The sequence below is a fragment of the Vulpes vulpes genome, chromosome 2, assembly GCF_048418805.1.
Source record: "Vulpes vulpes isolate BD-2025 chromosome 2, VulVul3, whole genome shotgun sequence".
NCBI lineage: Eukaryota > Metazoa > Chordata > Mammalia > Carnivora > Canidae > Vulpes > Vulpes vulpes.
The window spans coordinates 38,033,582-38,055,173 of NC_132781.1; the positions used below are offsets into that span (position 1 = coordinate 38,033,582).

The following is a 21,592-nucleotide window of genomic DNA, read 5'->3' on the forward strand; positions in this document are numbered from 1 at the left end:
AAAAGCCTGAGTCTATAAGTGCATGTATTTGAAATGAAACAAATGAAAAATGAATGATTTTTAAAATAAAAAAGAATATTTTTAAAGAACATTTAATGGTATGAAATACTCATATAATGCTTAGTGAAGGAAAAGAAAACACAAATCTATTCCTAGCCAAATTCCAATTTTGTTAAATCGGTATTTATGTGGATGGATAGAAAAAAGACTGGAGGGACGCCTAGGTGCCTCAGCTGTTGAGCATCTACCTTCAGCTCAGGGCGTGATCCTGGGATCTGGGATCGAGTCCCACATGGTACTCCCTGCAGGGAGTCTGCTTCTCCCTCTGCCTATGTCTCTGCCTCTCTCTCTCTCTGTGTGTGTCTCTCATGAATAAATAAATAAATCTTTTTTAAAAAGAGACTGGAAAGACACATGTGGCAGTGATAATCTGGATTATCTGGAGGGGAATTATAGGTGGGTTTTTTTTAATCTTTACATATTTCTAAATTTTTCCAAATTTTTCCAGTAAGTCTCTTACTTTCTTCTACTTGTAGTAAAATATACATGAATAAAATTGATCATTTTAACCATTTTTGAATGATTTTATTTATTTATTTGCAAAAAAGAGCACGAGCAGGAGGTAGGGGCAAAGGGAGAGGGAGAAGCAGATTCCTCACTGGGTCAGAAGCCCGACTTGGGGCTCAATTCCAGGACCCCAGGATCATGACCTGAGCTTAAGGAAGACACTTAACCATCTGAGCCACCCAGGTGCCCTTTATTTTGACCATTTTTAAGTATACAGTTCAGTGGCATTAAGTACATTCATATTGTTGTGCTGCCATTATCACCATCCATCTCCAGAACGTTTTTGTCCTATAATAACTAAAACCAAACAACTCATTTCCTCCTCTCCTAGCCTGGTGACCACCATCCTATTTTTTGTCTCTATGATTTAGATTACTCTAGATACCTTGTAGGAGTGGAGCCAAACAGTACTTATGCCTTTGTCACTGGTTTATTGCACTCAAGGTTCATCCATGTAGCAGCAGATGTCAGGATGTCCTTCCTTTTTAAGGCTGAATAATATTCCATTGTGTGTATATGCCATATTGTATTTATCCATTCACCCACGCATGGACACTAGAGTTGCTTCCCACTTTTTAAGCTATTGAAGATGCTGCTGCTCTATTACTTTTATAATTAGAAAATAAATATAAAATAAACCAGGCCACCTCCACATACAGGGAATGAGCCGTCTGAAGTGGCACCTGACTCTCCTCGGCCCTCACCCCTTTGAAAAACACTGAAGAATGTCTCCTACCTAGAACCAGGGCTTCTTCCTTCCCTCGATGTTCTTGTTTGTCCTCCCCTGACAGAGAATCAATGACGGCCTGGAGCAGGTTGCAGACGGCCAGAGACATCTCCTCGTTCTCCACTGCCATGAGGCTACATATTCTGTCTATCCGGACTGCATGGAGAATCACTGTGGCCTAAACCCACAGCAAGACCCAAAGTCAGCTGCCTGCACCTCTCTTCCAGCTGTCGTGCAGGTTAGGAAGTGGGTGACAACCAGCCCCATCCTCCCTCTCCAGCAGGGAAATACGCCCAGGCAGCCAGTGCCTCCTGGGGCCTCTGGTCTGGGAAGGCCCTTGACACTAGCCATGCCTCTTTAAACTCTTTCCAGTTTAAAGCTGGGCTGTCCAATATAGGAACCATTTGCCATATGGGGCCACTGAGGACTTGCAGTGTGGTGAGTCCCACATTGTGGTGTGCTTAAGGTGTAAAATACACACTGGGTTTGGAAGATTTATATGATAAAATGCAAACTATCACAGCCTTTGCAATCAGCAAAGGACAGTTTAGACTTTGTATTAGGGTCTACTTATGCCACCTGCTCCCTGCCCACATGTCACCCTCAGCCTGACACTCAGGCCCTCACCCGAGCTCGGTGGCCACTACACATGCCCGACAGGGTCCGCACAGCAGCTAGCACCAGCTCAGGCCTCTTGGTGTCCACAAGCTGCAGCAGCAGGGCCACTCCATTGTTTTGGAAGATCCTCTCAGCCCCTGCTTCTTCTCGCCCTAGGACGATGAGGTTGTTGGCGGCCTGGAGAGGGAGGATACAACAAGGGTCATGGAGGAGGCATGGCTGCCAAGGTCTTGGCCAGGGGCCAGGGCAGGGGCTGGCCTAAGGACTGGATTTTCAAAACATCTCTATACTGGATTCTTTCCCTATAGTCCTACTCCTGGAGATGTGGCCCAAGAACATGATTCAAAAGAAGAAACAAAGTAACTTATACAGAGGCCAGTTCAATGAAATGTATCAGCCACTGAAGTCATAAATAAAAAGATTACCCAGCAACTTGGGAAAAAACACTGGTAAGCAGAATCCAAATAGGAGGTTCACTCTGATTGCACTTACATGAAAACAAAACTGTGTATATTTGCTTATAGATAAGGACTACCAAAAGGTATCAAAGTGTTAAGTGAACTAAACAAGGAGGGCATTAGACTGAGTGGCTTTAATGCCGTAGCAGCTAATGTAAGCAAACCCAAACCTAAGTCTGCAATGCCTCCCAGTTAAGAAATCAAAACTTAGGGATGCCTGGGTGGGTGGCTCAGCGGTTAGGCGTCTGCCTTTGGCTCAGGGCATGATCGAGTCCCATGTTGGGCTTCCTGCATGGACCCTGTTTCTCCCTCTGCCGAGGTCTCTCTCTCTCTCTCTCATGAATAAATAAATAAAATCTTTTTAAAAAATTAAAACTTAAGAACAACCAATCACAGCCAACTAGGCTTTCCCAAATAATGTAACTGCTTAAGCTATAGCCAATCAAATAATTTTGTGGCTTTGTGTCCACCTCTTTTCTAAAAGTCTTTCCCCCAGTTCCTGTGGGTAGAGAGCTCCTAACCACGTCCTGTTTTGGTGCTACCCAAATCCATTTTGCCCAAATAAACTCTTAAAATTATTAATATGCCTCAGTTTATCTTTTAACAGAGTAGAAGTGTTTTTATTTGGAGAATTTTTTAAGCATTTATTTATTCATTTATTTATTTATTTATTTATTTATTTATGAGAGAGGCTGCAGCAGCAGGAGGGAACAGCAGGCAGAGGGAGTAGCAGACTCTCTGCTCAGCAGGGAGCCCAACACTGGATTCCATGCCAGGACCCTGAGATCATGACCTGAGCTGAAGACAGATGCTTAACCAACTGAGCCACCCAAGTGCTCCTTCATGGAGAATTATTTTTCTTTAAAAATTTCTCTTGAATATGGTTTTGGCATTTGGGGTTTGTTTGTTTATCTGTTCAGGGCAATCTGAAGTTACAGGGGTTCTCAGGAAGGTGGAAAATGGTAGGCAGAGAGAGCAAGAGATGGGTCTTGAAGGTCCTAAGTATGAGTACTGATTCTGCTACATGCTAGCTGTATGACCTCAGGCAAGTCATGGCAGCTCTCTGCATCCCAGATTCCAAAATTAGGCAGTTAAGCTAGAAAGTTCTCCAATGTTGGGACACCTGGGTGACTCAGGGTTGAGCATCTGCCTTTGGCGCAGGGCGTAGTCCCCAGGTCCTGGGATGGAGTCCCGCATCCCAGGGGGAGCCTGCTTCTCCCAGAGGGAGCCTGCTTCTTCCTCTCCCTATGTCTCTGCCTCTTTGTGTGTCTCATGAATAAATAAGTAAAAATCTAAAAAAAAAAAAAAAAAAAAGTTCCTCAATGTCTTCCCACCCTAAAGCCTTAAGGATACATATGCCCTAAATGGCTCCAGATCAGGAGAGGAGGTCTGGGGGGAACCTGAAAAGCTGGGGTTGGGGGAAAAAACTCATGAGGCAAGAGAAGGAGAAAGTCAACAAATAGAGAAGGAATGATGCTGGAGGAGGCTGATGAGAAAATCCCAGGCAAGTATCACCAGAACCATCATCACTCTACCGGTCAAGGGCTTTGTACTTGTCCAGGTGCATTTATCAATAACAACTCCTTATGTCCTCACAACAGTTTGTTATAAAAGGTATTTGCGTATCGTTTACTGACCATAAAACTAACAAAAATTCCCCAGGCATCTCCTGTGAAGAAAGACCAGAAGGGAACATTTTAAAAAAAGAAAGAAAAAAGACAACAAATTTGGTTAAGAGTGTGGTATTATGGGCAGCCCCGGTGGCTCAGCAGTTTAGCGCCACCTTCAGCCCAGGGCGTGATCCTGGAGACCCAGGATCAAGTCCCATGTGGGGCTCCCGGTGCATGGAGCCTGCTTCTCCCTCTGCCTGTGTCTCTGCCTCTCTCTCTCCGTGTGTCTCTCATGAGCAAATAAATAAAATCTTAAAAAAAAAAAAAAAAAAGAGGGTAGTATTATGACCAAATATTTTCATATTTCAGGATGAAGTTTTGTGATATTTTATAATGAAATGTAATATATCTTAACAAGCCATTTTTAACCTCAGGGTAGAAACAACAGTATGGCAAGTGAGGCACTTGCCTTGGGTGCAAAATTTACAGGGACACCGAAAACCTCAGCAATCAAGATAAATAATATATAATGCAATTTTTTAAAATATCAAAATCAATGCAATGCAAAAAAAGAAAAAAATCCATGATGAACAAAATATCAAAAATTTAAGTAAAGACTCCGATCCTGCTGCATGACTCTCTCCTCATTGGTCTCACTCTAGTCCTGGCCCTTATAGCCAGGATTAGGGTATTTTCCAAAGTGCATAACCTCTGGCCTCCTTGTGTTCATTTTCTCCAAGGGGTTGCCCTCCTCCCCCTCCCGCAGGCAGTGGACGGGGGAGGTTGAGTTAGGAGGACTGTCTCTGTCCAGAGATAGGGGCAAGGCCTGCAGCGGAAGTACAAATACGGGGGTGGGTGTCCCGAGTCCGCCCTCTGCTGGCCAGCCCGTTGCCCAGCACTCACCTTCTCCAGCTTGTCAGCATCACTGCTTTCATCCAGGAGGATCTCGAACATCTTCTGTACCCTGGAGTCCGTGGAAAACTGCACACGGAGCTGAGGAGAGAGGAGGGAGTGGGGAAGGAGGCAGGCAGGGTCCGCATTTCGGGCGGCTTAGCAAATATTAGGGTATCTCCTCGGGGCCCCAACACTGTTACTCATTCATCCCACAAACATTTACTGAACAGCTATTATGCGTCAGTCACTCTTGCAGATGCTGCGGACAGAATGGTGAACAAAATCAAGGCTTACAGTCTACTTAAGTTCGCTATCCCATGTGGTCATCACAGGTCTTGGAAGGCTATAGATTATCACCCCAATTTTGCAGTCTAGTTAATAATTAGCTGTTACATACTTAAACACTGGCTAAAACAGAATTAGGTGTCTAGGACCAGAAGCCTAAAGCAATTTTCAAGCATCTCTTTACACAGATTAAAACCATTATGTTTGGATATCTCATCCCTCATCCCCTCAACCCCAACCCCAGTGCTCTGAATCTAGCATAAAATGACCTAACTGATCATCACACACTGCCCCTCCCACCCACCCCCAATTTGCCAGCTCCTCTGTACTTCCCACTACTTTGTTCTGCTGGTCTATGGTCCTGCCTATTTCCATCCTGGGTTCATTTCCTCCTAGGGGGGTCTCTCATTTGCCACTCCTTCTTGGGTCACTCCTCGGTTTGTTTACACAGCCCTGGAGTCTACACTCTGGACAGTGTGCTGTTGTCCCACCATGGAGCTGCCCCAGGCACAGAGAAGTTACTGAGTCTTGGAGTAAGGAGCTTAGTGATCATCTACCCTCCTGCTCTTGCAGAAAGGGAACTGACACCCTAAGGGATTCCTTAGAAAACTGGTACCTAAGCCAGGGCTAGGATGCAGGATACCTCTGATCCAAGTTCTCTCCACCCCACTCCATTTGCAATACCCTCTCCTCAATGCTGCCTCTGCTCTCCTAGAAAGAAAGGAAGGTCATGTTGCATACATAGAAGGTTATTTTTTTTAAGCCTCCATCTGAAATTTAAGAGACCCATGTTCTAGCTCTGGCTAGCCTGTGCCCTTCAACAAGCATCTCTGATCATTCAAAGATGGGCACATCTGCCTGGCTATTCTATGGTGCCACCCTATGTCATGTGTTCATTCCATCCAAGAATGTGGAGGAAATGTTAGACCTCCCCTGGTGTCCTGCTTCCCTAACTTATCCCCAGTAGGGGTGGGGGGAGGCAGACTGAGGCTTGTGGGAAGGGGTCCAGCTCACCTTCTCTTGGATGCTGGTGTTGAGCCTCCTCAGCGTCTCCTGGAAGTTTTGGTTCCGTGGCTCGAGGGTAGCACAGCGCTGCACATCCTTGAAGGCCTGATCCAACTTTCCCAGGTGCTCCAGTGCCTGGCATCGCCGATACAGAGCCTTGATGTCCGAGGAGTTGATGTCAATAGCTATCGAGGGGAGGCAGGGCCTCAGAGGCCTGGGCTGCAGACCACCTTCCTCACGTCCCTGCCCCTGCTTCTCTATCTTCAGTGGAAATTATCCACCAACGTAGACTATCTGGCCCAAGGCTCTTCTTTGTCAGGGAGGCAGTAAGAATCATAGCCTCAAGGTCGGAAGGGAACTTAAGGGTCATCTCATCTAGCTCCTGATGCTTCAGTTTCTGCTACATCATGATCTCAGCCAAGTGCTCATCCAATGGGGACTTCATACCTCCAGCAGTGGGGAGCTCCCTCCTTCTTTTTTTTTTTAAATTTATTTATGATAGTCACATCAGAGAGAGAGAGAGAGGCAGAGACACAGGCAGAGGGAGAAGCAGGCTCCATGCAACGGGAGCCCGACGTGGGATTCGATCCCGGGTCTCCAGGATCGCACCCTGGGCCAAAGGCAGGCACTAAACCGCTGCGCCACCCAGGAATCCTGAGCTCCCTCCTTCTCAAGGCAGCCAAGCAGCTTCAACAAGACAACCCTTCCCCCTTCCCTCTATAACTTTGTCCTTTTATCCTAAATTCAGCCCTGGAACCCCAGAGATGAAATCCAATCCTTCTTCCTTGTGACAGTCTTTTAGATATTTGAAGACAGCTTAGGTATTTGAAAGCAGCTCTCTATCCCACCTGGGAATTGCCTTCCCCGAGCTAAATATTGCCACTTCCTCAACCCACTTTTCACAGGATGTATTTTCAGCTGGTTCCCTCCCTTCTGAACTCACTTCAGACTACCTCGGTTTCTCCTTAAAAATAGTAATCAGAGCAGAACCCAACACCTGCAGCCAAGAGAAGTTTTCTCATTTTGATCATGGACCTAAGCCAACATTTCCTAAAGTTTAAGTCTAAGGTGAAGTTAAAGTTAAGTTTAAAGGTTTTTGTGGTTGTCGTTAATGTTAATGTTCACTTCTTCCTAGTCCCTGTGGAATGGGCTACTGCCCCCCTCCTCCCCTTAGGGAGCCCAACCCCACAGAGTGGACTGGGCTGATGCTCTGGTCCTGGGAGTTGCAGGAGGAACACATCCTAATTTACAACGGAAGAGGGTGTATCTTTACCATGACATAAGGATTTTTGGAAACATCTTTTCACAAAAGAATCTCCCTCGACTTACAATTTAATACATAAAGCAAGTTGTAAAAATGCTATCTAGGGATGGCTTCTCTGGACACTGGAAGCCCTGCCTACAACGCCTAGGATGGCATTTACACAATCTGTAATTCCTTCAATTGACAAAGAGCCTCTTAGACAAAACAGGGATGCTGGGGTAGGGGTGGGGAGAGCCTGGGGGAGGGGCACTCACCTCTTGAGGCATCTGAAGCCGCCTGAACGTAGCTCTCCTGAGGAAGGGAGATGAAGTAGGAGCCAGGGTCAAAGTGGGTCCAGGCAGAGGCAGCCAGAGAAGGTTTGGTGGGGAGCTGCCGGCTGTCAAGGGCCCAAGGGCGGGCCCCTCGCTGGGCATGGAAGAGTGGATGAGCTCTGGCATTAGGCAAATGCTTGGGTTTGAACCCAGGCTCCGCTGCTAATTACCCAGGAGATCTTGGCAAGTTACTGAGCCCTTTGAGCCCTGAGCTTGTCATCTGCGATAGGGGCATGAAACAGCAGCTAACTGGGCTGTGAATAAGATGCTGCGAAATAACATCTAAACAGCCCTGGCATGTTGCCAGTGCCCATTAGGCTGACTCCCACCTGAAGGAGTTTCTGTCTCCCGGAAGAGTGGGTCAGGCAGGAGTGGGGTTCAGGAGTCAAGGTTGGAACAATGATGAGGCCCATCAGGATGGGGGGCTGCTTCCACACCCCTGCCTCCCAGCCCTGGCCCTCAGCTTCCCGCCCTGCCCGCTCCAGACCGTTTTCAGGCCACAGGCTGCCCGGTTCCTATAGAGCGTGGCCAGCAGGGCCTTATCCTTGGTCAGCTTCAGGGCCTGGCTGTAGCTCTTCGTTGCAGCCTTGTAGTCCTGGAGCTGGAAATGCCGATTCCCTTCCTCCTTCAGCTGCACAGCTTCTGCCTCTGCCATCTGTCAGGACAGGAGCAGCTCTGTCTGGCCAGTCCCTCACTCCAGACCTAGAGCTGGACTCCTGGCCTGAGGTCTGGAGCTCCAGGGTCTCCTCCTACCGGGATGGAAGGTGAAAGTTCTGCGTGGAAAGGACCCACCACCAACACTCCCAAACCCATTACCCAGAAGGACTTTATAGCATTTGCTTGGAGAATAGCATGACTGAGGTAGTCTTAAGAGTCTCTGTGCCTCCCTCTCCGTCCCTCCCAGCTGGACAGGTGAAGCCACCATGCCGAAGACCTGGATTCTCACTGCCAGCCTTAAAAGTTTTTCTCCATGCAGGCGGGGTGGGGGGCTTCTCCCTCCCGGGTCTGAGGAACCCTCCTGGGGGGCTCACTTTCTTAGAGGACAGTGCTCCTGGTCTGTCCTCCTGTGATGCTGCTCTGCGGAGCTCCCCTGTGAACACCCGGACACCAAGCCTTAGTCTACCCCCTCCCCCACCCAAGAGGCTTTATCTTCCCTGACAGTGGCTCCAGACCATATTTGGCCACAGGGGCAGGTGGCCCTGGAGTCTGTCATTGATACTCACGGCCCTCCCCCTCCCCAGACTGGACAGTCATTACCACGTGGAAGCGCTGACTAACCTCTGCCCCAGCGTCCTGTTCAGGGGCAGTCCTGGACTCAGGCCCTCATACCACAAAGAGTGAGAGAAAGATCCAGAAAGGAGGGAGGACCTGCACCCCCGCAAGGCACAGCTATAATGCCCCTTCTCCCCCTCCACCCCAGATAAACAACCTCTTCTCTCCCCCCAACCCCTGCTATTTTAGGAGCAAAGTGACAGCTGAGGGGCTGGCAGACTTAGACAGAGCAGCTGCCCAGGTCCAGGACCAACTGGAGACTTCCAGAAATGCCTTTCCGGAGGGAGGAGGGTTGGAAGAAGGGAGAAGAGTTCCTTCCCCTCTTCCACTTACCCAAATGTCCCCTACCCTTATGGCACTCACTGTTGAAAAGGTCCTTCCTTTTCACAAAGACCAAGGGGCTTGCAGGCTCAGTTTAGTGTAAGCAGGTGCTTTGTTTCAGTGTGTATACCTTCTCCTGCATCTACCATCTATGTGGAGTGAATGCATTAAGCCTGCCTCCCCCATCCAACTGGGAGCTCCCTGAGGATGAGCTCTGCATATCCCCCACCGGGCTATAGTCTTGTCCTTGGGCAAGAGCTGGGTCAGTCCCTGAATTCCCCGAGCCCAAGGACTTGTACCCTCATCTGCATGGGGATTCCCCTGGGACAACCTGAGCCTCCCACATCAGAAGGAGGTCTTCCTGGGGGCACCTGGGTGGTTCACTCAGTTAAGCGTCTGTCTTCGGCTCAGGTCACGATTCCAGGGTCCCGGGATGGAGACCTGAGCGGGGCTCTCTGCTCAGTGGGGAGTCTCCTTCTCCCTCTCCCTCTGCTTTTCCTCCTTGCTTGTGCTTTCTCTCTGAGATAAGTAAATAAAATTAAAATAAAAAGAAGGGGGTCTTCCAAGGACAAAAACTATTTCCACCACCAGAACACGTCTTCCCTAGGGAAGGACTTGTTTCTCCCCATCTAACTGAGGGTTCCTGAGTCCTATTTGACGTTGGAGTCCTTCCAACGTCTCCAAGCCTGGGTTGTGAGCTCCCTCCCAGAGGGCAAGGACATCATCTCATGCAGTTTGACCTTCCCTGACACAGAACACAGCAGTCAGTGCCCGATGCAGGTTTCCTCAATTAATTAATGGATGGATGAATAGTGTCTCCATGCTAATGTTCTTCTTCACTTACCCCCATTCCACTCCCTTCCCCGCACATGTGAAGGCAAGGATTTGTGTCTATTTTGTTCACTTACATATTTCAAGTGGCTATCACAGTGTTACATAGCAGGGGCTCAACAATATTCATTGAACGAATGGATGAGATAATTCCATGGATCTGTGATTTCTCTCTCTCTCTTTTTTAAGATTTTATTTATTTATTCATGAGAGACACACAGAGAGAGTGAGAGGCAGAGACATAGGCAGAGAGAAAAGCAGGCTCCACGCAGGGAGCCTGATGTGGGACTCCATCCCGGGACTCCAGAATCACGCCCTTGGGCCAACGGTAGGAGCTAAAATGTTGAGCCACCCAGGTGTCCCTGGATCTGTGATTTCTAAATACGAAGAATACCAGGATATTTTGAAAACACATAATAGGGAAACATGGCATTGTTTCAGAGAAGGTTTCTTGAGTAAATGATGAAATGAGTTAATACATATAGAGTTCCTAGAACAATATCTGACAGAGACACTTGCTGAATGAACACACACATATTTCAGGCAAGACCTGAAGAATAAGGAATTGTTCCTGTATTTGTCTGCTCAGGCTACTGTAACAAACTGCCACAGGCAGGATGGCTTGAATAAATGAAATGTATTTTTTTACAGTTCTGGAGTTTAAAATTTTAAGATCAAGGTGCCATTAACTTTGGTTTCTGACCAAAGGGAGGCTTCTCTTCCTGGCTTGTAGATGGACACCTTTTCATTGTCTTCACATGGCCTCTTTTCTGTGTGAGAAGGAGGCATGGGGCAGAGAAAGAAAGAGACAAAGAAGGAGAGATATCTGGTATCTCTTTGTTACTCCCATATAGGCTCTGTCTCCAAATACAGTCACCCTGGAGGTTAGGGCTTCAACTTATGAATTGGGGGTAGGGGTGGGAAGAGGGACACAATTCAATCCATAAGAATTCCAGACAGGTAAATCTGCAAGGACAAAAGCACTGACACAAGAAGGGTCATGCTTTGGAAGAACTAAGATAAAGCTGGAAGAATTGATCTTAGAGAGGAGTAGCTAGAGAGGTACGTAAGGCTGAGTGGACCATTATAAGCAGTTTGAATTTTGTTATGTTTATAATGGGAGCCACTGTAGGACTTTAGGGTGAAAAATGACATACCAGATCTTTGGTTTGAAAACAGCACCCTGGTTGCAGTGTGAAGGATGCATGGGAAGAGGCAAGAGTGGAAACAGGGAGGCAAGTCAAGAGGCTGTTGTAGGCAACCATGGTGACTCAGACCAGAGTGTGAGAAAGGAGGTGGAGAGAACAGACTCACCACAGGTTAAGGAGGCCAGACTGACAGAGCTTGAGACTGCCGGGACGTGGGGAGGGCTGCCAAGGAAGATCCCAGGTTTCTGGTAAGAGCTCTCATGTTAGGCGGTCTCTGCTTCAGTTCTTCATCTGTAACGTGGGGACAGTAGGGCTTTTGTGAGGGTTAAATGAGTTACATGTGTAAAGCACCTAGAACAATGCCTGACAGGTTGCTATCATTCTCATCATTGTTGCTATTGCTTTACAGTGTTGAAAACTGTAGACACTTTTTGCTTTTGTACTCAAGAATTATGAATTGATTTGATCCATTAAAAAAAGAATAACATGGGACACCCGGGTGGCTCAGCAGTTGAGCGTGGGCCTGCAGCCCAGGGCCTGATCCTGGAGTCCTGGGATCCAGTCCCCCAACAGGCTCCCTGCATGGAGCCTGCTTCTCCCTCTGCCTGTATCTCTGCCTCTCTCTCTCTCTCTCTCTCTCTCTGTGTGTGTGTGTCTCTCATGAATAAATAAATAAAATCTTAAAAAAAAAAACAAAAAAACAACAGGACACCTGGATGGCTCAGTGGTTGAGCATCTGCCTTTGGCTCCAGTTGTGATCCTACAGTCCTGGGATCCAGTCCCCCAACAGGCTCCCTGCAGGGAGCCTGCTTCTCCCTCTGCCTATATCTCTGCCTCTCTGTGTCTCTCATGAATAAATAAAATCTTAAAAAAAAAAAAAAAAAAAAAAAGGAGAGAATACTAATTTCTTCCTTCAAGCCAACAGGCTCTGGTTCTGTAAGCCCGCCCGCCAGGCTGCTGCGGCCCAGAGCCAAGCCAAATTAGTCTTCTGCCACTCCTGTCTCTGATTTTGGGGGGAAATCAATTAACTTCTCAGAGCCTCGACTTCCTCATCTATAAAGTGGAGCCAGAATCCCTGTTCTGCAGAAACAAAAGGCTGTCTGTGCCCTGCGCGGCGCTGGGAGGGCGTGACACTTGCCCTCCGCCGCACCAGAGGGCGATGTCGCGGGCGGCCGCCCCTCCCCCCGCCCCGAGGGCGGCGCTCTGTCCCGCCGGGCTCTCTGTCCTCCACGTGGGGACCCGGGATGGCGGCGGCGGTGGCGGCGGCGGGGGTGCGTGAGTGCGGGCGGGGGCGCGGGGCGCGGGGCCGGCTCCTCCCCCGGCGGGCGGCGCGGCTGACCCCGCGGGTCCGTGCGCAGGGCGAGGCGGCGGCGCGCGACGTGCAGCGGCTGCTGGTGCAGTTCCAGGATGAGGGCGGCCGGCTGCTGGGCTCCCCGTTCGACGTGCCGGTGGACATCACCCCCGAGCGGCTGCAGCTCGTGTGCCACGCGCTGCTGGCCCAGGTGAGCGGCGGCCGCGGGGGTCCCGGCGCGCGGGGGGGAGGGGCGGGGGGGGGGGCCTGGCGCCGGGCCCGGGGTCCACCTGCAGAGAGGCCGGCACCGCGTTCCCAGGCCTTGAGGCACCGTCGAATTCCCCGGCGCAGCTCCTCGTTGACGTCCCTGTGTTACAGAGTGACCCACGGGCGGTCACTGACCTACCTGCGATGCTCCGCGGTCGATGGTGGCCTTGGAACCCAAATGTCAGATTGAAAACCCTTTGCTCCTCGAAGCCTGCGTTTGTCAAAATGCTGCCCTCTGGCGGGGCGAGCGTACCCTGGACCCCACCCCAGATTTACTGACACCAAGACTGGGGCCAGGCAGTGAGTGTCTGCACTTTCAGCCAGCTGTTTTTGGATGCTTGTTACACATTGTAGGGCATGGCGTGGTGGTTTAGAAAAATACTGTCCAGTTCTGTGTACTAACACGGACTCAGGACCTGAACTTTCTTTTTGAAGCACTCGACTTAGTCCTGAGCAATAGGACATTGGACGTTGGGCTAGTTATTAGTTAGCTGCTCTGAGCCTCAGTTTTATCATTTATCAAGCGAGAATATGAGTGCCTACCTCCCAGGGTGGTTGTGAGATGCAGATAAAGGATTTTAAAGTACTGTGTAAGTATCCGCAGTGGGCATGGTGGGGTATCCCAGACAGTGGTGGAAAAGAACAAAGTTTCAGCTGCCCACAGCCCAGTGGGGAGTGCTCCTGCCTGTCCTTTGATGGAGGAGTTGCCCTTTGCCGTTGCCCTCCAGGAGGATCCCTTGCCACTGGCTTTCTATGTCCACGATGCTGAGATCACTTCATCACTGGGGAAGACGCTGGAGTCACAGGCAGTGGAGACAGAGAAGGTCCTTGACATCATCTACCAGCCCCAGGCCATCTTCAGGGTCCGTGCTGTGACTCGCTGCACCAGCTCTTTGGAAGGTCACAGTGAGGCAGTCATTTCTGTGGCCTTCAGCCCCACAGGAAAGTAAGGGCAGCCGCAGAATCATGGGGTGGGGTGTGGGAGTGCATTCTGGCTGGGTGGGGAGAACACCCCAAGTTACAGTCAATGGGGCCTCAGGCTGCTTATCACAGACCTGAGCTCTGGGCTTAAGTTGAAGGTAAGGGACTTCCCTTGGTCTTTGGTTTGGTCTTGAAAGACACCCACCTTGGAAGAATCCTTCCTGGACTTGATCTCAGGAGACCTTAGCTGTGAGCTTCCTAGCTGTGTGACCTGGACGAGTCACTTTCTTGCTTAATTCATCGTCTGTGAAACTGAATTTTATTTGCTTTTTGCAATTGTATGAGGAGAATGAGAAGCTTCATTCCTGATTACAGCTGTGGCCATTCCTGTCAGAAAGGAAGAGGAGAGAAAAGACCACCTGAGGTCTTCTCACAGATGATATCAGTGTTACATTTCTCCTTCTCAAGGAAGAGAGAAAAGTCCAGCCTCAGATTCTGTGCCCAGAAGACAATTGAATAGGCAGCCGAAATGCATGTATGCGGTGTTCTGGTGTAGGCCCTACCCCTTGTCCCCACTGCAAAAATCAGGTGGCCTCTCTTCTTCCCCAGGTACCTGGCCAGTGGCTCCGGAGACACCACTGTGCGCTTCTGGGATCTCAGCACCGAGACACCGCATTTCACATGCCAGGGTCAGTACGCAGTTAGCTTTGCAGGTGGTCTTAACCCAGTGGTGGGTGCGTGATCATTTACTCAGCTCTTTAGTTCCTGAGGAGGCTCAGAGCTGATTCAGGCCCTTCACAGCCAGTTAGCAGCTGCCTGCTTCTAGGTAGACTGCTCCTTTGAACCCAGCTGGCCACTTACAAACAAGCAGAGACTGCACCAGAGTGTCAGTGTGGGGTTGCGGGTTGTGCTGACTGGCTGGTAGCAAGGAGGACCTGGCTTAAATCCAGCCTCTACCACATTAGTTCTCACACTTGAACATGCATCAGAATCACCTGAGAATCTTGTTAACATATTTATTGCTGGGGCCCACCCCTAGTTTTTGTCTCCTTAGTTCTGAGATGCTGCCTGAGAATTTGCATTTCAGGTTCCCAGCTGGTGCTGATGCTTCTGATCTGGGGACTGCACACTAGCTGGGTGACCTTGTGTGTGTAGAGCATGCTCCCTAAGCTTCAGTTTTATCATCTGAAAAATTAGGGATAATTCCTTCTCTGCACCACAGAGCTATCAGAATTACAAGGAATGACATGTGTACAAACACTTGATACCATGTATCATGTAAGGAATTATTAGAAAGTGAAAGTAAAAAAGAAAGTGAAAGTATGATCTACACAGCAGGATGCATGGCTTTTGCACTTGGGGTGGATTCTCCCTTTGCCTAGAAAGCCTCCTCTCTACTTTTGTTCAGCTGCTCTTTCATTCAAGGGCCAGTTGAGGAGTGCCAGGCACTGCTAGGCTCTGAAAATAAAGACAGATGTGCTCCCTCCTTCTTCCTCCCCTGCTTTCCTAGGACACAGACACTGGGTGCTTAGCATATCCTGGTCCCCAGATGGCAAAACACTGGCCTCAGGCTGCAAGAATGGCCAGGTAGGTGGCAGTCAGGGTAATGAGGCAGGGGTTCTGGGTCATCTTGAGGGGAGGATGGGTTGGAGGCAGTGGGCAGGCACCTTTGGTGGGCCCAGGGACAGTTCAGGGAGGGTTATTCAGTAAACTTTTGTCCTTCAGATTCTCCTGTGGGACCCAAGCACGGGGAAGCAGGTGGGCAGGGTCCTCGCCGGCCATAGCAAGTGGATCACAGGCCTGAGTTGGGAGCCCCTCCATGCGTAAGTGGCACTGATAGAGCTGGGGGGGAATAAGAAGATAGGGGTTCAAAACTGTCCTCTCCCCTGCTCAGGGGGCAAGATGGCCAGCCTGACTGACAGTAATGGCATGCAAGCAGTGGGGAAGGTCTTCCAAGCCCTTGTTGCTGCTTGGGGCAGGGGCTGCTCGTCATGGGGCATGAGAACTACCTTGCAATGCAGCTCAGCCTTGGGGTCAGGAAGCCGTCGAGTCCCTGTCCCTGGCCTTCGAGCTAAGCATGGGAAGGTGCTGTGGGCATTGTCAGGCCAGAAGCGAGGCCCCATCTCCCCCTCTCCAGGAACCCAGAATGCCGCTACATGGCCAGCAGCTCCAAGGATGGCAGCGTGCGGGTCTGGGATACAACTGCAGGCCGCTGTGAGCGCATCCTCACCGGGCACACGCAGTCAGTCACCTGTCTCCGGTGGGGAGGGGACGGGCTTCTCTACTCTGCCTCGCAGGACCGTACCATCAAAGTCTGGAGGCCTCATGATGTAAGAGCCGGGAGGGTCCGGAAAGTAATCTGGGGAAATCTCAGGCCATGGGATGCCAGGGCTGGAAAGAATGTTGGCCAGTGTGTTCTGGGATCCAGGTCAGGGGAGGTGCTTCGAGAATGGTGGGTCCTGTGGTTGGTGCTGTATGATAGTGGAGGTTCTAGTGTTCATTAGCACAGTCCAGAAACTCCTGCTGTAGGAAGCCTGATAGCTTTATAGAACCTGCCATATCCCAGACTTACTTGACTGGAGCCCATGTACCATGTATTCTCACATATTTAACTTCCTTTCCAGGAATTCAGAAACCATGATCTGGCCTAGTACATTCATCTTATTTTATTTTTTTTTTAAAGATCTTATTTATTTATTTGACAGACAGTGAGCAAGAGAGAACAGGAGCAGGGTGAGGGGCAGAGGGAGAAGCAGACTCCTCACTGAGCAGGGAGCCTGATGCAGGGCTCTGTCCCTGGATTCCAAGATTAGGGCCCAAGCTGAATGCAGATGCCCTGCTGATTGAGGCACCCGGGTGCCCCCCAGTTCGCTCATTTTAGATATGAGAGACTTGAGCCCAGAGGGGTGATTTGATTAAGACCACAGTGAATGAGGATCCTGGTTCTGAGTCCCACGTCACTGTCTTCTGGGGCTAACCTGGGAGTACCAGTTCCCCAGGGTGGAGAGTGGGGTATGTCTGACCTGTCTCCCTCTGCCCTAGGGTGTGCTGTGCCGGACTCTGCAAGGCCATGGCCACTGGGTAAATACCATGGCACTCAGCACTGACTACGCCCTGCGCACAGGTGCCTTTGAGCCAGCTGAGGCCTCGATCAATGCCCAAGACCTCCAAGGATCCTGTGAGTGGATGGGAGAGGGCCGCCTGGGGAAGGGGCCACTTCTCTAGCTTAATGTGCAAGATTTGGACCTGGGCCAGGACATTTGCTGTTGGTGTGAAATTTTCTAATCAGCCTCATTCATCATCTCCTCTCTCCTCCGGTACCTGGCTATAGTGCAGGAGTTGAAGGACAGGGCTCTGAGGCGATACAACCTTGTGCGGGTGAGTGTGTGCCAGTCGCCAGCATGCCCAATTCTGTACTCATCCTTTACTAGTCCCTGAAACATTTTGCAGACACCCAGTCTCTTCCCACCTTCTGGCTGCAGCTCAGACTTTCCTTTTCCAGAAAGTTCTTCATGATAATTCAGTTTACAGTCCTAAAATCTTAACGCATAGGGATCATTTTAATCATTTTGTTTTATTTGCTTTCTACTTACTAAGTTTTCTATTTTATTTTGTTTTGTTTTGTTTTTTAAGATTTTATTTATTTGAGAGAGAGAGCAAGAGAAAAAACAGAAGTGGAAAGGGACAGAAGGAGAGGGAGAAGCAGGCTCCTTTAAGCAGGGAGCCCGACATGGGGCCTGATTCCAGGGCCTAGTCCCAGGACCCTGGGATCACAACCTAAGCCAAAGGCATACATGTAACCAGCCACCCAGGCACCCCTTATTTTATTTTTTAAGATTCATTTATTTGAGAGGGAGAGAGAACAAGCATGAGTGAAGGGTGTGGGGGGAGAAAGAATCTCAACTAGACTCCTTACTGATCATGGAGCCTGACTCAGGGCTTGATCTCACGACCCTGAGATCATGACCTGAGCTGAAACCAAGATTTGGATGCTCAACCAACTGAGCCACCCAGGTACCCTTCTTTTTTTTTTTTTAAGTAACATATTCAAAAAATTTAAAAAATAAATAAATAAATAAAAGTAACATATTCATATAGTCTAAGGTTCCAAGAACACAAAAAGGGAGATAGTGAAAAAGTCTCCCATTTCTGTTGCCCTTTCATTTCTTCTAAAAGTATGCTACTGGGGATCCCTAGGTGGCTCAGCAGTTTAGCACCTGCCTTTGGCTCAGGGTGTGATCCTGGAGTCCCGGGATCAAGTCCCACATTGGGCTCCTTGCATGGAGCCTGCTTCTCCCTCTGCCTGTGTCTCTCATGAATAAATAAATAAAATCTTTAAAATAAATAAATAAAACATGCTACTAGTAGCCTGTGTTTCCTTCCAAAGACTTCATACGTACATATGCATACAAACCCACATGAAAAATCTTTTGAGAGAGAGAATAGGAGCAGAGTGGGAGGGCGCTGCAGAGGGAGAGAGAGAATCTTAAGTGTGTCCAGCATAGAGCCCTTCTCGGGGCTCAACCCCACGATCCTGAGATCATGACCAGAATCGAAATCAAGAGTCTGCTGCTTAACCAACTGAGTCACCCAGGAGCCCCAATTCCTCCCTTTTTTTTTTCTTTTTTTAAGATTTTATTTATTTATTCATGAGAGATACAGAGAGAGAGGCAGAGACAGGCAGAGGGAGAAGCAGGCTCCCTGCAGGGAGCCTGATGTGGAACTTGATCCTGGGAGCCGAAGTCAGACGCTCAACCACCAAGCCACCCAGGCATCCCTCCTTCCCTTTTTATTTTATTTTTTTATTTTTTTTATTTTTTCCTCTTTCCCTTTTTAAATACATGATTCTGTACCTTGCTTTTTTTTTTTTTTTTTTGTAATTATGTACAATGATTAGAAATTATTTCATCTGCATAAAGTTACCTTTGGGGGAAGTGATTTGCCAGGGGTCCCATCTGAGTTCATAGCTGGCCAGGCCTTATTTCTCCTAGTGCTAGCTCCTGTGCTGGTGGGTAATCAGTGGTGCGTTTGCTGCCAAGGTCAGGCTCTTCTGTCTGAGAGAGTCTCCAACACAGTGTGCTTTCTGCCTCTCCTAGGGCCAGGGCCCAGAGAGGCTGGTGTCTGGCTCAGATGACTTCACCTTATTCATGTGGTCCCCAGCAGAAGACAAAAAGCCCCTTGCACGGATGACGGGACACCAAGCCCTCATCAACCAGGTGCTCTTCTCCCCTGACTCCCGCATTATTGCCAGCGCTTCCTTCGACAAATCCATCAAACTGTGGGACGGCAGGACGGGCAAGTGAGTGGGGGCGTGGGGAGGGAGAAGAAAGGCCCTAGTCCTCTGGGAGGAGCTTGGCTCTGCCACTTATTGGCTACATAGCCTTGGCAAGCATTTGGATATTCTGAGCCTTTGTTTGCTCTTTTGTAATAGGTGTCTCAGCTTCATTACAAGGTTTAAGTGAAATGGTATATTTAGGGTTGGCAATAGATGGCACTGAAATGCTAGTTCCTTTCATATCAAAGGAGAGAAATAATCTTTTTTTTTTTTTTTTTTTTTTTGGAGAGAAATAATCTTAAGATGGCCAGGCATGTGGCAGAAGTGTAGGTTTGAGGGGTAGTCATTTCCTGGCCCTCCTCAAAGTGTGATCCACAGACCAGCAGCTGCCAGCATCATCTGGGAGCTTGTTAGCAATGCAGAACCTTGGGCCCCACCCTAGACCTTGTGAATCAGAATCTGCATTTTATTAAGCTCACCAGGTGATCCTGCTCCCATTATGGTCTGAGAAGCACTGGTGTAATGAGGCACCGTGGCTTTGAGGTTGATAGGTTAGAGGAGAGGCAGGGGCATGGGCAAGAGGAGAAAAGGGGCAAGGGAAACCTTTGTGGTGGCCACAGGGGCACCTCAGTCTCAGCCATTGTGGATTTCCATATAGCAGCCTTTGAAATAGCTCATTCCATTCTTCTTTAAGATAAGGAAACTGAGTCTCAGAGGGGCTAACTCTTGTCCAAATAGACATAGCTAATTTGTATTGATCTGAAAGTTCCAGGTGGGCCTAGCCCACTGTTATTCCATGGCACTTGTCAGCAGGCAGCTTGTGTTGGGGGATATCAGGCAGATGGGCTAGGCAGGTGGCTGCATTGGATTCTAAGTCACGCAGAGTTGTCCAGGTACAGAGGCCTGGCAAGAGGCACCCTAGAAGCCGCTTATTTGGAAAAGTTGTACAAAATCGTTACAACCTTGGTAATGATCACACTGGGGTGGGGGCTAGGCGGTGAGATTTTGTATAAGTTCCCGCGTAATCCTAATGTGTAGCTAAGGTTGAGAATCACCGCTGTGGGCATAGGGGCCCCTTCAGACATGTTTGAAGACCTAATACCCACCATCACCTTTTCCTGGCCCAGGTACCTGGCTTCCCTACGTGGCCACGTGGCTGCTGTGTATCAGATCGCCTGGTCAGCCGATAGTCGGCTCCTGGTCAGTGGCAGCAGCGACAGCACGCTGAAGGTATGGGATGTGAAGGCCCAGAAGCTGGCAGCAGATCTGCCAGGCCACGCAGATGAGGTATGGCCAACCCTTGTGAACAGAGGCGGGGCATGTGGTGAAGCCTGGCCCTCCTGTCCTCCCACCCTCCTTACTGACCTGCCTCCCCCAACTCCTGCCTTGGTTTAGGTATATGCTGTTGACTGGAGTCCAGATGGCCAGAGAGTGGCAAGTGGCGGGAAGGACAAATGCCTCCGGATGTGAGTGTGTGCTTGGCTCTCTTGCCCTTAAGGTGGTCACTCTTTGCACCTTTCCCTTCTGGTGGAGAATTCTGAGGGCTCTCCAGGGGCCTAAGACAGTGTGGCACCAGGTTCTCTGGGTGGTTAAAAGGGAAGGCTGCGGAATTACAGGGAATAGGTGCTCTCCAGAGGGTGAGCCCAGGGGCCCTCTAGCACAAGGCGGTAGTTTTCAGTTCCAGTCCTGGCTCTGGCTTTCACTGTGTAGTCTTGGAGAGCGTGGTTCACTTGCCTCCTGGGAGTTACCAAGCCTCAGTAGACAGGAAGATCAAAGATAAGAGATGAACATACTTGGGAACCTGAAGCACGTGTACTTGTGAAGAATTGTCATTGTTTGCTACTGGATGACCTTGGTGGGCCCTGGGATGAGGTCTTGGCCGGGGCAGGCAGTGGATGCCAAGCCTGAGTGGGTAGCTAGAGCAGAGATGGTAGCCAGGCTCTTAATGACCGAGTGAACCCCAAGCTCTCCCTATAGTGGGCTCCTGGGATTATATGGCAGCCTCCCTTTCCCCCTGCTATTCCCTCCCCCTTCTCCACAGATGGAGAAGATGAGAAATCCTATGTTCCGTGTGACCCCTCCTTGGACTTGCCGCTGCCAGCTGCCTGCCCGGACACAGACGAAAGGCCAGGGTGGTAACCCTGCAGACCAGCATGGTTTGCTGTCCTTGGACAGATCCCAGTGGGGTCCCTCCCCAGAGCAGGAGAGCTTATGGGACAATATAACTGAGCTCAGCCCTCGGCCATCACTCTATACCTGGCGGGGGCGGGGGTGGGGTAGGGATGGTGGCAGGCAATAACTGGACCCCTGCTGCCAGCCCGTCGCCTTTCCTAAATGTTCTTTCTATTCAGTGTCAGGCCCTATATTCTGTGACCAAATAAATAACTTATATTTTGTGTGTTTGGGTTGTAGTTCCTTGTTCTAGAATCCCAAGGCCCACCGGAGGACTATGCTAAGTGTGTATGTCTTCCATCGGGGCAACACCAAATCCATACTGACCAGGAAGTTGCCGTTCTTCTCTTTCCCC

At 49.5% G+C, this 21,592-nt stretch overlaps 2 protein-coding genes across 6 annotated transcripts in view; one reads left to right on the forward strand and one right to left on the reverse strand.

Annotated features, from left to right (window-relative positions):
* UNC45B (unc-45 myosin chaperone B) overlaps window positions 1-13,208 on the reverse strand; it is a 33,685-nt gene extending 20,477 nt beyond the window's left edge. The window contains exons 1-8 of one of the 4 annotated variants that reach the window (XM_072747702.1): window positions 13,009-13,208; window positions 11,478-11,602; window positions 8,227-8,394; window positions 7,683-7,719; window positions 6,174-6,349; window positions 4,884-4,973; window positions 1,922-2,089; window positions 1,304-1,472 (exon numbers count right to left, since the gene is read on the reverse strand). In XM_072747702.1, coding sequence (XP_072603803.1) covers window positions 1,304-1,472; window positions 1,922-2,089; window positions 4,884-4,973; window positions 6,174-6,349; window positions 7,683-7,719; window positions 8,227-8,394 — 808 coding nt within the window. In that variant the 5' untranslated portion in view covers window positions 11,478-11,602; window positions 13,009-13,208. Of the gene's footprint in view, window positions 1-1,303; window positions 1,473-1,921; window positions 2,090-4,883; window positions 4,974-6,173; window positions 6,350-7,682; window positions 7,720-8,226; window positions 8,489-8,770; window positions 8,908-11,477; window positions 11,603-13,008 lie in introns of those variants that run through there. The other 3 variants (XM_025996134.2, XM_072747700.1, XM_072747701.1) reach the window with 3 other exon arrangements.
* Window positions 12,532-21,465, forward strand: NLE1 (notchless homolog 1). Of its 2 annotated transcripts, XM_072747703.1 has the most exons (13): window positions 12,532-12,582; window positions 12,670-12,813; window positions 13,598-13,815; window positions 14,400-14,479; window positions 15,301-15,377; window positions 15,516-15,613; window positions 15,928-16,120; window positions 16,833-16,968; window positions 17,122-17,168; window positions 18,887-19,089; window positions 20,193-20,352; window positions 20,461-20,531; window positions 21,107-21,465. In XM_072747703.1, the coding sequence occupies exons 1-13, from the start codon at window positions 12,556-12,558 to the stop codon at window positions 21,117-21,119; spliced, it is 1,467 nt and encodes a 488-aa protein (XP_072603804.1). In that variant the 5' UTR covers window positions 12,532-12,555; the 3' UTR covers window positions 21,120-21,465. The 2 variants fall into 2 exon arrangements, with proteins under 2 accessions (XP_072603804.1, XP_072603805.1); XM_072747704.1 differs by lacking the exon at window positions 13,598-13,815 and having other exon boundaries at window positions 12,550-12,582.
* Window positions 21,466-21,592: the final 127 nt, after the last annotated feature.

Excerpts from the sequence above, each read along its gene's own strand:
- NLE1 (XM_072747703.1), top strand. The coding sequence starts at position 12,556 with ATGGCGGCGGCGGTGGCGGCGGCGGGG. Across the intron at positions 12,583-12,669 it reads CGGCGGTGGCGGCGGCGGGG|GGCGAGGCGGCGGCGCGCGA; the intron begins GTGCGTGAGTGC and ends GTCCGTGCGCAG. Across the intron at positions 15,614-15,927 it reads AGTTGGGAGCCCCTCCATGC|GAACCCAGAATGCCGCTACA; the intron begins GTAAGTGGCACT and ends CCCCCTCTCCAG.